Genomic DNA, 17,469 nt, shown 5'->3' on the forward strand with positions numbered 1-17,469 from the left:
ATTAAGTAATACGGGATAAATAATTAATAAATCGTAAATATTATTACAAAACCTTTTTATTCAACAATGAATAGTCTTAATTCAAAATATGCGTGATACAAATGTGCGTTGAAACAAATTGAAATAACCTGATGAAAAGATAATCCTGATCAAGAACGGTATATTTATCACAAAATTAATTAGGAATTATCGTAAATATTTCATTGATCTTACATGCATGTCGTTTTCTTCTCTATTCTCTAACAAAAATCATACCATGCACTTCGTTATCTTCAACCTATTTAACATTCCTAAAAATCAAATTGATTGAAAGTAGCTAAAATTAATTTAAATCTCTATGATAAACTCCCCGCATTCTAATTAAATAAATATAGATCATTCTAAGTCTTCATTCTTCGACATTGCAGAGATATAAAAATCTTGATACATTTACAATCAATGATAATAACATGATATAACCCATCTAAGGTAAATTAGGTTTTTTGTTTGGTGGTGGCATAAGTTCTGAATCATCTCGTGCAAATCTGTATTTCTCGATATAGTCTAAAAGCCGTTCCTTCGTAACGGGTTTGTTGATGCTTTTGCACACAGACTCGGCAGTTTTAATGGAATTAGGAAACGACTTGTCTATTCGCTGACGCATGAAGACCCATTGACCATTTTCGAATTTGCACTCGACAATCGCGTTGTCCAAATCTCTCATATGCTTGGTAATCTTTATCGTGCCATACGGCGTATTCAGTCCTCCTACAAAAAGATGACCAATCTTTCGCGGCAGAATTCCCATGCCGGATTCCGTAACGATTTTCAGTTTAAAATCTACGGAGTTTAACGACAATGGTTTCCATTTTAAAACTTCGATGCACACTCCCGAGCAGTACTTTTCCTTGGCAGGTTGAAATATTAAGCCATCTGGTTCGTGAGAAAGCTGTTTAGCAAATTTTTCACCCAACAGATTTTTGCTCTGTGTTACGTCCCAAAAATATTTCAATCGCACGGAGAATGGTTCCCGTTCCTTTATTAATCGTCCCTCCTTCATAGCTCTTAGTCTACCAGCAATTATTTTATTTTCGATAATGGAGTAACGATCAGGATGGAACGGTAATTTACTAACATCTTGTCCATCGTACATGATAACGTCGTAAACTAAATATCTAGGAATATTTTTGCCCCTATCTTTGTCGATTACCATTTCCTGTAAAATTATGATTCCATAAATACAATTCCAATCATTCATTTTTACAGTTCTTAAAATAGCTTTCAATACATAGCTATAACTTACACCGTCCATCAGAGTATCTCTCAAATTTCGATTTTCTCGTACATGAGGAAATGTCAGTCCAGTTACTTCAAAAACGCTGTTTTCCCTATCTATAAAAAATATCTCTCCATCACCTTGTACTAACATCATGTATCTAAACAAAAAAACAATTGAATTACAAAGCTTTTAAATATAATATGTATATGTTTATATATGGAAGCAATATCAAGAAACAGTTAATGTGTACAAATAAATTTCTAACTGACCTTGTGCCATCAGCTTTCCAAGATACTCTGTATGGCTTTGTATGTAACAGCATTATATTGTCACAATCCATGGATACAGGCTGAGAACCAGGAAATCCTGAATCCTTCCATCCGCAGATGTCTTGGACTCGCCTCTGGATTCCAAATAGCTTCTTTTTTTCTAAGATAGGAGTAACACCAGGTACGCCAGCCATAAAAATTGGATTTTTATTAAAAATTTCACGTCTCTTCCTCTTGCCTTTCTCATCCTGACAATCTTCGTTCTCCCTGCTTGGTCCTTCATCTGTGTCCGGAATATTGGAATCATCATATTCGAGACACCACGCCGGTCTCGCAGGTGGAGGTGGAGCATCTGCCTCATCGTCATACCGTTTATACAGCTCCTTTATATAATCGGCTTTGTAAATTCCAGGAGGTCTTGCAGTGGCAAACTCTGCTAAGCCAGCATCAACACTGGTATTGTCTATCTCCACTAAGTAACTGATTATAAGAAAGCCAGTCCTGTTGAAACCATGTGTGCAGTGTACGCCAATGATCTCTAATGGATTGTGAGCAATGAAACTACTACAGAGTTGTACAAAGGCTCGAGTCTGCTCCTCGGACGGAGTCTCGCCATGACCACGACATTGCAATTTCACATAGCTACAATTGTAATCCTCTATGGTATCTTTATCGTAAAACCTTGATGTGTTAGTCAAATCTATCCACAAGCCCATCTTCAGTTTCTGACTTTTCAAATTTTCGAAGAACATATCTACAGTGAATCGACAACCCTCGGGCACCTGGCTGTCGTAGGCCGAAGACAAAGGCGTTTTAAAAGCTAAAAACTTGCCTTGAATCAACCTCATCGCTTTGCGTGGACAATCGAGCCAGCGAGGTGGAACTCCACGACCAATTCTGTTCTCGCTCGACATTTTTGGTCGATCAACTTGTTAAGGACGAAGCATACAATGTAGAAAAGATGTAGAAAAAGAGATATGCAATGCGTCGTAGTTTTGAGTTCTTCAACGAACAGTCCAGCATTTGGACTCGCTTGATGTCAACGAAAGGTAATAGTTACTCAACCAGAAGTTTCGCGGTCTAACCTACTTCTTCGCCTTTCGAGCGTCCGTCTCGCGGCGAGACTTCCCGGCGTACCTTCGCTACGTTACGAAGTTGTACTTGGCCCGAAGCCGGAAGAAAAAACTTTGGAATTAAAACCGGCGATCTTAATCCATAATTGTGGAATATCACCAAAACATGCGGTAAGTAACGATATCAACCATGGTGTCCGCCATTGCGTGTACTGCGCGTCTTCACGTCGTAGACTGACATTCGATTTTCTATCGATAAATTCTCGATTATTCTCGATTTTGTCGTCATTGCGATTGCGGCGCGCGAAATATAAATATCGAATTTCGCGAAAGAGAGAAATAGCGGACAAGAATTGAGACGAGTTTTTCAAATTATTAAATATTATAAATATAGTATTAATACAAAAGGCGACGTGAATTAATTTAGATTTCTCGCTATCCAAAAGATTAGTCATCTCATGATGTAATAATATCCATAAATGAGCAATAAATCACTCTCTGAACTATCAAATTTATATTGGAATTCTCTGACATCTTATCGATCATTGTCGCAATCGTTAACTAGCGATAACTAATGAGAACCGCGTTTTTTTCCAGGATTGTCCTTGCTATTGACTTATAGTAATATAGTAACGATATAATTAATGATCGTATATGTTCTTTCTTTTCAAGAATAAGGGTCATGATTTTTTACATTATGATAAGACAGATATAATAATTACTTCATTATTATTATTCTTTTATCTAATTCGTTATTTTTTTTTTGTTTTCTTAAATTAAGAATCGTTTGAAAAAAATTAATGAGCCATGAGTTCGAATTTTAAAAACTAAGTTCTGAGAATTTGAAATTCAATAGAAAATTCAGTTGCGTTGCTTTGCATCAATTATACGCGCTCTAAGAGGTTGTACGTAAATGTATGTATCTTCTTTTCAACAAGCGACACGATGATTATGTCATCTTTGTTTAACATTAGCGAACAAAAAGGATGTAATAATCCATTGTGTCATACCGTGACACTTGTGTCGCTTGTTGGAAGGCATTATACCTAATACGTGCACTTCGATCGATAAAACATCGACATTCCGTTAAAAATATAATGACAATTTATCAATCGAGACATTATATATTTATTACTTTATGTGCATATTATACAATTCGAATTTATATTGAGTACTTTCCATTTAAAGTACAAAATTTTTCTCATAATTTTTATACGAATCGAAACATTTTTCAAAAATACTCAGAAATATTCGGACAGTTTATATTTTCTCTAGAATTTTTCATACAAGTGAATTCTGAAATATTTTAAAAATTCCTCATCCCGTATTTAAATCCCGTTTAATTAAAAAAAAATATTTTTAAATTTTTTAGATTTTATAATCATCAGAAATTACACTTACAAAAAATCTTAGAAATCTTACGATATTTTATAATTAACATATATATGAAAGAAAAATATGGAAGAAAAATTCTGAGAAAAGATATGGATTTTCTGAGAAATGTTACAATTCGTATAAAAAATGTGAGAAAGATGTATTATAACATTATATAGAAATTCTGAGAAAAATTTTCACCAAGGTGATAGAAATCAACATAACCCAGTGAGAAATAACAATAGAATTGATGTCGAATCGACGTCAATTTGGTGATTTCGACATCGAATTTGGTGATTTCGACATCGATTTAAAGTCGATTCCATTGTTATTTCTCACTAGGTTCTATCTTTTTTTGTATTCCATGAACAAACCCAGCAAACGAGAATGAATTGAAATGAATTGAAATAGATTCAGATTTTCAGAAATATTGATTCACGAATGTTAAATGAATGCTTTTCAATTCTGAATGCATTTTTATTCATTTATAGGAATTGCATGGAGCATATCTCTATGTCTTTCAATCTAAAAATAATTAGCTTTTTCAATCTAAAAATAATTAGCTTTTTCTGTGCAAAAACACAATTGTGAATACTGTTCAACTTTTGCTGTTCAAAATTTTGAATAGGAAATGCAGTTTTTCAATCCAATTGCATCCAATTGAATCTAATTGAATCCAATTGAATCCAATCAAATCCAAAAAAAATTCGCTATTTAAAAAAAATACTCATTCGGATAGAAAAAAATTTCAATCCATTTTAATCCATTCTGATTTGCTGGGAAGACAGAACAATACTGTGTCGACTTATCTCACTAAATGGAAGGCACCTATTATATGCGAAATACATGAAAATTTATGCAATTGTATAACATAACGTGTATAATTCATACACTTCGCCAAAACCTTTCTATTTATTTAAAGAAAAGAGATAAGATTTTAGAAATGGGGAAAAGACGCCGAGAACGATTTCTCGATATCGAAGAATGATAGAAGAATGCAAGAATTTAGAAATCGAGCCTCAGACATTCAATCTTTCAGTAATCAAAATATGTACGTTAATATACATTAATTGTGTACGTACATACACATTAACCGCTTCCTTCAATATTATAAATATTATAATAGCCACGATCACGGTCACGATCGGAAATAGAAAATATGAGAAGGCGAGGGAGCGATGAACGATTCGAGGTAAACGCGCAAATATAACAGCAAGGAAAATGACTGTGGTTCATCGGCGCAAAAAAATATTCTGACCTTGAAGACCTGGTGTGCATCGGCGCCACGGCCGTGTCACGATCCTTTTTATTTCGCGCCGTGCACGAATTTAGCCGCGTTAAAAGCTGCTCCGGTGAATAATTCACGGAGTGAACAACTTCGTTGAATCATGTGACTCATTGTCGATTCGGGCGAACGGATGCTACACGATACTCGGAAGACGCGATTATCCGAGGCGACGAGGAATTCTTTTCGAGCGTGTCGTGGGATCGTCGCGCAGTGAAATTCCGATGGAAACAATTAACGTGATTCTTACCGTTTTCGGGAAGAAGAAAGGAAGCCTCGTTCGAGATTCAGCCGGTCGTCATTTAAATTTTAATTAAATTTTAATTTAATTAAATTTAATCATTTCAATTATTTTTTACTTATTTTCTTTATTCAAATAATTATCGAAGATACTTACTTCAAATGTAAAAAGAGAGAACGATATTTTCGATACAATTTAATAATCGATTTTCGATTTTCGATTTTTATTAAAAATAAACATTAACTGTAAAATATCAAAAGTGAATTAACTTAACTTCATAAAAAATTATCAAAATCATCACATCTCGAAAAAGATAGTTAAATTTTTCAAAAGTTGCAAAATAAAAGTAACAAAAATTAGTGACATTTAATCATGTTAAGAATATTGTTTTTTTTTTTTACGATTAATCAATAAATTTCTGTCAAGTGTACAAATAATTCTTTCTTTTTATAGGAGAAAATTGATCTTTTGTTTTGCAGTTGAGTTGTTTTGCAAATAACAGGAGAAATTGAAAATGAAAGAATGAATCAATCAGAATTCTAATTATCTCAATTAGAAATTGAATTCATTATTTGAATTCTGATTGATATTCGACAGGAAATTTCTTTCATGCACAATAAAAGAATCAAATTTCCCAGAAAAAGAAAAGGACTATTTTTCAACTTGGCAGAAAATTATTGAAAATTAGATATTTATTATAATTATTAAGATAATATATTTCAATCAAAATTTCAATTAATCCAATCAGACTTATTTTAAAAATGTGTCATTTTTTAAAATAAGAGACCGATATATATAATGAACAATTTATAAAAACAATATATTAAAGGATTTATAGAAACAATATAAAAAAGAATAAAGATTTCAAATAGATAAATAAAAAAATTCCAATAAAACCCATAAGAGAATCGAAGAAATATATTTTTCAAAATTAAATACAGATGTTTCGACTTTCAGAGGGTTTCGGTCTTTTTCAATATAATATTGCATGACAAGTTAACAATTTCGCTCTATAGTAAACCATTAAATTTGTCAAATTAAATAATTACAAAACGTTGTCGAACCGGTAAGTTCACGTTTGATGATTTTTTTAGACATTAAATTTATAATGTTTCTGGTTCGAACGTTTTGTAATTATTCAATTTAACAATTCTAATAGTTTACTGTACGAAATTGCTATTGGGCTAATGTCAATATTATACTGAAGAAGTTCGAAACCGAAAATCAAAACATCTGTATTTATAATTTCGAATAATATACTTTCAACACACGTTTGTCCTCTATCAGTTCTTATAGGCTTTATTTTTTGAACGATTTAAATCATTCGGAGAATACAAACTCTGTTTCGCTTCCACGACGCGAAATCGTGGTCCGGAACCGTCGGACAAATTGACAGGCGGCACGAATGGAAAAGCAAAGATCTTCGTGTGCGCGTTATGACACACGATGCGGTCGGAGAAAGCGCAAACGTGTCTTTCTATTTGACGTCTCGTTAAGGAGAGCTCCAACGAGCCGGCCGGTATCGGCAATGCTTAACGCCATGCGTCGGATTTAATACAGATTGACTGCAATATGATCGACCTGGGCACGTATTATGAAACTGTCCGGAATGGATTCCGATCGGAATCATCCGCATCCTTCTTATAAAACAATATACTAAAGAGAAAAATACTAAATTTTAATAAATAAATAAGTATTTAATATTTATTTGAATAGTACCAATTAAATTAACATTTAATTAAAGCAAAAAAATATTTACTCAATAAAAAAATGTTAAAAAGTTAAATGAAATTAATAATTCTCATATCAAATAAATATATCTTTATATCTTTACTAAATATTTTAATTAGTATTATTGTTAAAATAAATAATTTATTTAAATTTAGTACATTTTTTCAGCGTAAAAAATTATCTAGGAAATGATAATCCGATCCATTCTCTAATATACCTCGCTCCTTTCGAAAACCACGGCGAAAATACTTTAATTGGAGACCAACTTCCTCCGGAAACTCATATATGCGGATAGTTATGCGCGTGAGTCCCGATAACAACGAATAAAGATCGTCGTACCTCGATAAACGCTAAACCAAAAGGAAGTTCGCAACATATAAACATCTTATCTTGCGATATGTAAGACGAACTTTACTTGCGGCTTCTTCGAACGATAGAAAAAACTTTGTTTAGTCATCGCAATTTCGAGAAACGAGAGGGACGTAGATGCAACAAAGTAAAAAACTTTACGAAATAAATCTTACTTTAGGTACTAATTATGTGATATGAAACAGATATGAATTTTTCATTTTATTAACACACCTTTCAGATCTCTAGATTTATTACGATCTTATACGGAATTATTTACGTAATTAATTAAAGTAGTAAATAATTAATAATAATTATTTACGACAAAATTAAAAGTCGTAAATTAAAAAATTATTGGGATTAATTTATTATATCTCGCGCAGTATATATATATATATATATATATACAATGTATATACATAAATCTCTTAAGCTTTCGATTTCACTTTTACATCAATGAGATGACAAAAGTTTGAGAATTTTGTTTCTTTTTAAGGCACCAAATATATTTTTCTTCCTTCAAGTTTGCAAAACAATGCACAAACATCCGGTTTTTTAGCAAACATGATTCAATGACAACTCATTTATCAATTTTATGTTCGGTAAAAATTGCGTTTCTCTCCTTTTTTTAAAAAATGAGGATTTTCTTTGCTTCTTTTTTAAAGTACCATATTTTTCTTTCTTCAAGAGATTGCGAAACGACATAAAAAATGGGTTTCAGAATTTTTGAAGGAAGAATTTATCAATTGTATTATCATATTAGGTGTTGGAATTAATTCGTAGCGTTTTACAAGTGATGGGAAGTACTTTCATTAATGTATTTTTTAATGCTCATGTGAAATAAATAACATTCTTTCATTAAAAAACGCTACGAATTAATTCCAACACCTAATATAAACAGCAATTTTTTGCATTTATAATGATTTGTTTTTTGACATTTTAAAACTCGGAACGTCTCCTTTTTATTTCTGATAATGAATGAAAAAATATTAGATTTTTAAATCATAACTTTCGATTCCTAAAGAAAGTATAGGCAAAATTAATTATTAAAAACAGAATGTGTAGTTTTTATGAATGGAGTATTCATTAATATTAAAAATTTTGTAAAAATTTTTCTTATACATATCGGACATTGTCAAAGCTGTAATTAACGGAAATTTCAGAAATTATTTACATAATCGGGCGGAAAACAATTTTACGTAACAAAAAAATTACTCAAAAGTAACTTTGTGTTTTACTTAAAAATAAAAACATTTCGGGGGAGGGGGGAGGAGAGGGTTTAAACCCCTAAATTCTTCCTCTGCAGGCAAGTATCCGATTTTTCATTAAGCACAACTCAATGATGAATCCTCTATCGATTTTACATCCGTGAAATGTGCGACACTCCTTTTTTTTCAACGGACAATCGAATCCGAGACGATCATTAAATATTCTAGAGATGGAACGAGAATTGGGAAATCTTCTCTGACGAGAAAACGCAGGCACGAACATGATCCCGCCGCTTTTGTTTGCGGATTACGACACGCGGCCGCCGATTCCGAGCTCCTTCTTCTTCGTCATTCCTTTTGTGCCGTACCATCGCGAAAGAGAAATGGGAAACGTGGGTCCGTGGCAAAATAATTGGCACACCACGCTGGTGTGAGCACGTATGCGACCGGATACCAAAATATATTATCCGTGTACGTGTCGTTCGTCATCGATAATTCATTTTCTCCTGTTATGTCGTATGTTCATAGCATAGCGAAACGTGCTGATCGATTGTCACTAATGTATTCCGGCCTACGTCAGATTAATTATTTCAGAGGTGCAAAGAGATAATTAATGCAATTAATGCTCAAAGAACGCAAAACGAAGAATCTGCGTTCAAGAAATTCCATAATAATACGTGTTTGAAAACGTTTGTTTGAAAATCTCATGAGTTCCGTCGCGCGTTTCGATTGCTTTCCTGTTGATCTTTTTAGATATATCTCATCTTTATCTTTATTTTCTATTTTTATTTTATGATATGTAGAGAAATTAACAAAATTCTAATAAAATTAATAAAAAATTTATAAAATATAAAAAATAATAATATTAGAATATTATAATAATATTACAACAATATAATATAGAATAATATAACAATAACCATCGACCTTTTACAAGTCGACAAAATGATTATGTGTAAGTTAAATACGAGTATATTATCTAAAAAAACATCAAAATGTAGTACAAATTTCGATTCCTTTTTCTTGGATAATTTTTTTTATATCAATTAATTAGCGGATATAAATTAATTAAAATTAATTAAAATAGCGATTACACAAATAGAATTAATACTAAAGGCATTATTGTATATTTCATAATTTTATTTTACACTGAAATTTACAATAAATAAAACATGCAATTCTTGATCTATCTTTCGTAGTATTTCTTTAGATATTATTTTCACATTGCTTCAAACACGAAAAGTTTTCTTATTAAACGCGCCGCGTTAATTTTATAATTTTATACTTCGTCAGATAAACACCATTTCTCTTATCATAGCAATTATATTTTCATTATCTCAACGATAGATCAACTAACCCGTTTTCTCAGCTTTCATATGAAACGTGAGCAGTTTTAATATACAGGGTGATTTATATTAATCTTAAGAGGCAATTATTTTTCGAAACCACATATATAACTAAAATATATTCCAAATAAAAGTTCCTTGATATAGAATCTTCTTCTATACATACAATTTTTATTTGAAATATTTTTTTGATAAAATTGTATACTTTCGAAATATTTTCCTGTTAAGATTACTGAATCACTTTGTATATATGTATGTATAAAGAGAGAAGAGAGAGAGAGAGAGAACATTTTATTGAATATTTTATGTTAGATGACATTTACTTTTATAAACGTTTTCAGAAACTGTTTTCTGAAAAAGATAAGCACCTATAAAAGATCTGACACATGTCATGCATGATGACAGAGGCAGTAAGGAAAATAAAAACATGTTTCAAGATGTTTTAATTTCCAACTTTAATTTTGAACTTAGAATATGTATTTGTAAAAAATTTCTTTATGATGTCTTTTAGATACCTTTTAGACTATATGTCTCAAGAAAAGAAAAATTTCTTTATGATGCCCTCACGATGTCTTTTAGACATGCACGTTGTTTGAAAAACTTTATTATTTCTATTATTTCTATTACAATATTTAACTTAACTGGCATTTCAAAAAGATATATTTCGTACGCAAAGCTAGAAAAGCATTAAAAGCATTGTAATTAATGAAGGACTGTAATATTTCATTAAAATGAAATAGTGTGTAAAGTATATAAATAAAGTACACAATAATTGTAACATCACACAACAATCGTAAATACATATGATGTGCAGAGTACATAATATCGCAATATATATACATTCCTGATCCGAGGCTATCCAACGGCTTTGATGTCGATTCCAGTTCTTTTAACGATTTGTAACGAAGATTGTTACAAATATATAATTATCACAAATCGAAATCGAAAATGATCGCAAAGGATCGAAAGCTAAATCCATTAATCATTAATATAAAAGACCAGAAGTTGAGTGAAATTTCATTCTTCGCTTCATTATTACCTGCCACAATTGGATCTGGTTTTAGACTGTCTAAATATAATAGATAGAATAGATAGAACTGTTTAAATAGATAGAATTAGAAACTCGGATGAAAAATGTAAAATATGTCTAGGTATCTATTAACCTATTCAGTCCATTTCTTTTTTTTCTCCATAAAGTTTTTTCAATGTAATATAAAAGACATTCTTACAGAAAATGTTTCTATTATATTTTCAGGAAACGTCAACAGAAGGAAGTATGAATCTTTTTTCTTTAAAAACAGATCCATACATTCATGATTCTTATCACCATGTGTGGCAGGTAATAAATCTTTTAGAGTTATTCTTGGCCATCGACACTAAACCGGTATCTACGGTTAATTCTTATTGAAAACTGTCTTAAGTATAGGCTTAAGATGTTTCAGAAGTGGCAGAACAAAATAAACGAGATATGCACAACAGGGGGGGGGGAGGCGCCATTTTATAAAACATAATATATATATTGTACTTAACGAAATTGAAACATATTTTTTTCAATAAGTTATGCATAAAAGTCGTGAATTATTTAGACTATACAATACTATAATAGATCAAATAGTTGTGATTCTTTTGTGTATAAATATGAAACATTTACTAATATATGTACATAAAATTTTATTAATAAATTTTTAATGAAATTTTTATATATGTTTTATAGATGCACACATACACACATATAGAGCGCTAATTTAAATATTGCAAGAGTTCCAAATAGCTGAATTTTTTGGCCCTGTATGAACCAATTAAAAATCCGCATTAACATCTTAAAATATTACTTAAGATGATCTTAAAATAAAAACAGACTATAAATATCAATCTATGACACAGTTTCTTCAAACATTTGTAAAAAGCATATATTAAACAACACATTTTTACTTTATATTATTGTATATTTTGATATACATAGCGTATCATGACATGAGGACGTAACTTCAGAAATAAATTCAGAATATAAAAAAAATAAAAAATTTATATAAACATTTATTCTATATCTAATCTTGTTTTCGAGTTATAAAGGTTTTGATGTTTCATTAATTCTCATTACAAATAAAACATAAAACTCACACACTGATAGATAAAATGTAAACGTGTCGAACTGTTTCCTCTTTCGCAAGAAATTCACCGCAATAGGCAAGAATCGCCAGTCAAGTCCACAAAGTGTAAAATATGTCTATTTTCGGAACTCGTGTCCTCGCAAATGCGAATTCTGCGTGTGTAATATAATACGTTACGCGTTTTATCAAATGCGACACGCGGTCCCTTTGATAAGATTCGAACAAGGAAACGGCACTCACTTTGGATTCTCGATCAGCGATTAATGCGAAAAACGTTCACGAACATCTTTTTTTTTTATCATTCAATTGCGATACACAAAAAATTAAAGCAGCTGACGCCACTCAAACAGAATACAAGTCATTGTGGCACCAAAATTGCTCTAAATTACTAAAAGTCACTTTTTAAGATTACTTTTTGTAGATTACTAAAAGTGACTTTTTAAGTCAGTTACAATTTTAAAGTTATCGTCACCTATTCTATACTTGGACAAATTCTTTTAAAAACGAAAATGTTATTACTTAAATTCTTAAGTCTAACTGAACGCGTTAAAAATATTTGCAATCTACTTGATAATCGTCAATAAAATGTAGTGAGTAGAATTGAAAATTAATTTCTCTCCAATTGTATTATTTTTTCATGATGAAATTTTATATCTTCCATAATAAGTATAAAATAGGCCTATAAGTAAACATTTTATAGGTACTCTATATTTTTTATATTTAAATTTTAAATTTTGTATTTAATATTTTCTATTTTTTATTTACATTCTCTCTCTCTCTCTCTCTCTCAGGTGGCATATATGACAATTCTAAAGAGAACATATATTATAATTTAATTCATTTATTATTTTCTACTAACGAAATTCCGCGCAAAAAGTGACAGAGCGCGTAAGAATATTCTAACATTTTAAGAATCGGACCTTTAATCAGCACTTACGTAAAAATTTCATTGACTTAACACTTGTAGCCAATGGTAGTGTGAATGCGATCAAATGCACATTAATTGGCAGGTCTCGCTGGCAACTGCCAGATCGGAACATGAAAGGAGGCCAAGCATGGCGGAGGAACAATGCAATTTACCTCGCACTTGCAAGTTCAATGCTGATTACTCATCTCGCGCCTCGCGCATCAGACGTTTGAATTATGATTATCATCCTCTCACGGCACACTTTCTAAATGCAACGATGCCCGCGGCTTCCTCCCAAGATTCCGAATCGCGAGCCCGGAACATGCTTCGGATCATAGCTATATCGAAGCTTAAAAGTCGAGCAGTTGGAATGACGTATCTGGAGCACCGGGTGATCGTTAGAATTTAGATTCAGCGACACGGAGAGATCCACTCGAAAGAGAGAGAGAGAGAGAGAGAGAGAGAGAGAGAGAGAGAAAATTTAAATAGAAAATAGAAAATACAGAATTTAAAATATAAAATACGCAATATAAATTTCACTTATCGGTTCATTTTGAAAATATAAAATTCCTATCTCTATTTATCAGAGAAGTTGCGTCTTCCGGTTTCAATTTTCCAGCTTGCAATTCAGAAATTGTTCTTATCAAGAAAAAAAAATCGGTGTTACGTCGATCAAAATTTAATGCCAACGCGATATGCTGAATATGGATCAAATAGATTTGTTTAGAACTAGTCAATTCTAAAATTCTGAATTCGCAAAAATTTTATGTAATCAGTTCTATGAAGCGATCTAGATTGTTATCGTATTGATAACTCGTTAGCAGCGTGCGTAACTGCTAATGAGCAATAAGAATACTTCGCGATCAGACGATAACTGTGAGAATCTTACACGTTTGACCTATGATTAGATGTGGCATTGTAATCAAAGGAGATACAAGTATGAGTTACGATATGCATAACTCATCGCACAATAGAGAAAATAGCATACGAAAGAAAATGCTCGCTTGCAATTATAGATAAAACAATGAACGTTAACTTGAGCAATATCGGAAAAGCCATGTAGAATTAATCTAACCATGATTCTAAATCGTGCAAACATTTTATTATTTTTCGGCGTGTGCTACGTTCAGATCGATCAATCACGTTTATTAGCAATTTCGTGATAGCAAATGTCAAATTTAGCGACTTAGTCTCTCTCTCATAAGTTTTTATATTTAAAAAATATATCCTTCGTTTAAATTGTAGCTGAAGTTAAAACGAAGTAACAAAATCAATGGCGTACCAATCGCAATGCCGGTTATCAGCTCACTTTCTGCCTGTTGTCACGCAAGTCGCGTGATTGATCTAAATTTTAAAACTCTAAATCTGATTAGTTAAGAATTGCATGTTCTCTTTTAAATTAAAAGAAAATACGAAGGCTTTAATTCCCTACTTGTTGCGTAAAACACAAATATTACGAAATTGATTCCATTTAACTTATTAAAATCAGAGAACTTAAATCTGAAATATCGCGTCCCTTGATTTAGCCTGTATCAGAAGGCGGGACAGACGTCGCGACATCCAAGGTGGAGTATCGTTGACTAGCGCGAACGCGAAGAGAAAGTTTAACGCCTCCGCGTCACGTCCTTCTTCTCTTTGCCACGGGACTCGCCGCAGTCCTTTCTATCACAGGGAAATAAAATGTGTTCGTCGAGAAAAAGAGAAAGAGAGAGAGAGGTGACGCCAAAAGAAAGTTGTTGCACCGTTGTTTATCGCGCCGTTGCACGGTGGTTTCACCTTCGTCTGGCCTGACCTGATAAACTCTAAACTCATCAAAGCCAAAATAATAAATTTTAATTACATTGTACACGGAAAAACAATTTTGCTGAAAATTTAGTTAAATGTATATTTGAAAATAAATTGTTGTGGACTCAAAATTATAAAGGATTATAGACGGGCTCAAACATAATAAACAATGCTGCAAAAATACTTTTAATATTTTAATAATCAGTTTGAGCGTTCTACATAGTTATTTTGATCATTTAATAAAATTATTTTCTAAATGTCTAATTAAATTTTTACATATTTTAGCAAAATCGTGTATATATTATGCCGCATTGCCATATTTTATCACGTATACTATATGTTAATACGTTAATTAATTATTATATCGGATATCATAAATAAAGAAGTAATAAATAAAAAAAGTCATAAATAAAAAAGTAAAGGGCAAATATAATTGCGAGACATAACATAAAAATTCTGACATCTGTCTTCTTAATCTCTGTCTTTTATAATCTCTTTTCGAGACATCCTAAATTAATCTTTCAATTTTATGAAAGGAACCGAATAGTCTTGGTTCTAAGCATAAAAAAACTGCTAAATCATTGAGAATTTAAATTGCATTTGCAATAATATTATTTGTTTTACGCGCGCCATATATTTCGCAAGTTTTATTTACAATAATTGTAAAAAGTCATTGTAGGTAATTCCAAAAGTATTTTATGAGTCACTAAACAATTGGCAGAAAATACACTGCACGGAAAGGATGGTTTCGCAAAAATATCTAAAAATTTAACTAAATACAGATCTGAAAATAACTTTTTGAAGCCATCAAAATAATTATGTAAGATACTAAAATAAATACTGATTACTAGAATATCAAAACTTTTTATAACATTGTTCTTCACGCTTGAGATTCTCACATAATTATTTTGATGACCTAACAAAATTATTTTCAAGTCTGTGTCTAGCTAAATTTTTAGATACGTCAGCAAAATCATTCTTTCCGTGTAAGACACTCAAACTAATTGCTAGAATTAAATTTTTTACATCATTGCATCATATATAATTATACTTGAGTTCCTTACATAATTATTTTGGTGACCCAACAAAATTATTTTTAGATCTGTTTTGTTGGCTAAATTTTTTAATATTTTTAAATCGTTCTTTCCGTGCAGAGTTGATGGTAAATCTCTTTAGAATTTATAATTAGTTAATTGTATTCTTTATGTTACATTTGCAAATGTGAATTATGTTATTAAAAAAATTAGTATTCATTCATCATTGCATAATGATGAATTAGGAACCGATAAAATTTACATAAATCTCGAGGATATAATTGAACGATAATTAAAAAAGCGATATTTCATGAGAAAACCGTCCTACCCGATCAAATATAATACATTTGTGCAAATTTAGATAATAAACATTGCACCATTGCCTGTATACCTCACTCCGTGTATTAGCGTACGCTAAAGTACCGTCGTTAACAAACAAACACACAAGCGTACATGTCACCAATTATTGAGTAATAAACGCAGCGGTTCGCATGCGTTGTTAAAATAGACAGATGCAACATCAACGATCGATGACAATTTTGCCACGCGCGTGGCTTTACGTAACTTACGTCAATTTCAACAGTTTTATCTTTGACAAACAAGACTGCGTCATTTTTAATAAAATTGCAAATCCTCGATAACGAGCGCCTACATACACATACGCCGCCAATTATTAATGCGTTGTCGTTATCATTAATGCAAAATATAAATAAAGTGTAAAAACTATGAATGATATTATACGTACGTGTACGCGATTGCGTCAATGCGACATCGCGTCATGATGCACTATCTTGCATTTTAAAATGCAACGTAATATCAATATGCAGCGACAAGAAACGAAAGCGTGCAGTGTTATCCTTAATGCAATAATTGACGTACAATGAGTATAAAAAAATATTCGTACAGATAAAAATCTTTTTAAAAAATTTTGTTTTTAGAAAGTAAATATTAATTAGTAATTTATTAACAAAAAATAAAATAGATATAACATTTCTCAAAATTATTTTATTTAAAAGGATGTATAATAATTAAAATATATTAATTTAACAATAAGCAAAAATAAAACATTATATTTAGACACACAAAAAATATTCGCATAGTTGAGAAATTTAGCTTTTAAAATAACAACTAAGGTTATTTTCGTGAAACTTTTTTGTTTTACATTAAGACAACGTAGTGCAATTAATAAATGTTAATGAATGTTCATTTTCTACATATAACGCTTTTTTTTACAAATCTTCTCTGTATAAATATTTTTTGCATTCACAATTTATAGATACTGCTGCATTTTATCACGATATTATTACGACTTTTTTCATGTTGTAGTACATCGAACTATTGTTTAATACCTACTGAATTTAGTTTTTTATTTTAATTTAGTTTTTTATATTTTACAACGCTTTCTAAATCCGATTTTATTCATTTTGAAGCTGAATACTTCAATTAGGAAATTTAAAATCATCAATTAAAGAATAAGTTAGACAGTATTTTTTTTCACA

General features: G+C 31.1%; 3 protein-coding genes across 3 annotated transcripts in view; 1 reads left to right on the forward strand and 2 right to left on the reverse strand.

Annotated features, from left to right (window-relative positions):
- Positions 1 to 17,469, reverse strand: part of LOC105146622 (transducin beta-like protein 2) — a 62,011-nt gene that overhangs the window by 2,355 nt on the left and 42,187 nt on the right. The window lies entirely within an intron of this gene.
- Positions 39 to 2,847, reverse strand: mRNA-cap (RNA guanylyltransferase and 5'-phosphatase mRNA capping enzyme). Its single transcript, XM_011057006.2, has 3 exons — positions 1,528 to 2,847; positions 1,283 to 1,415; positions 39 to 1,195 (listed from the first exon to the last, which is right to left on the reverse strand). Exons 1-3 carry the CDS (start codon positions 2,439 to 2,441, stop codon positions 464 to 466), a joined length of 1,779 nt encoding a protein of 592 aa, XP_011055308.1. The 5' UTR covers positions 2,442 to 2,847; the 3' UTR covers positions 39 to 463.
- LOC147910930 (uncharacterized) lies at positions 2,505 to 15,868 on the forward strand. Its single transcript, XM_087408184.1, has 3 exons — positions 2,505 to 2,516; positions 2,577 to 2,771; positions 11,389 to 15,868. The coding sequence occupies exons 1-3, from the start codon at positions 2,505 to 2,507 to the stop codon at positions 11,539 to 11,541; spliced, it is 360 nt and encodes a 119-aa protein (XP_087264310.1). The 3' UTR covers positions 11,542 to 15,868.

The sequence above is a fragment of the Acromyrmex echinatior genome, chromosome 1 (genome assembly GCF_024713525.1).
Source record: "Acromyrmex echinatior isolate Ae372 chromosome 1, ASM2471352v2, whole genome shotgun sequence".
NCBI classification, from domain to species: Eukaryota; Metazoa; Arthropoda; class Insecta; order Hymenoptera; family Formicidae; genus Acromyrmex; species Acromyrmex echinatior.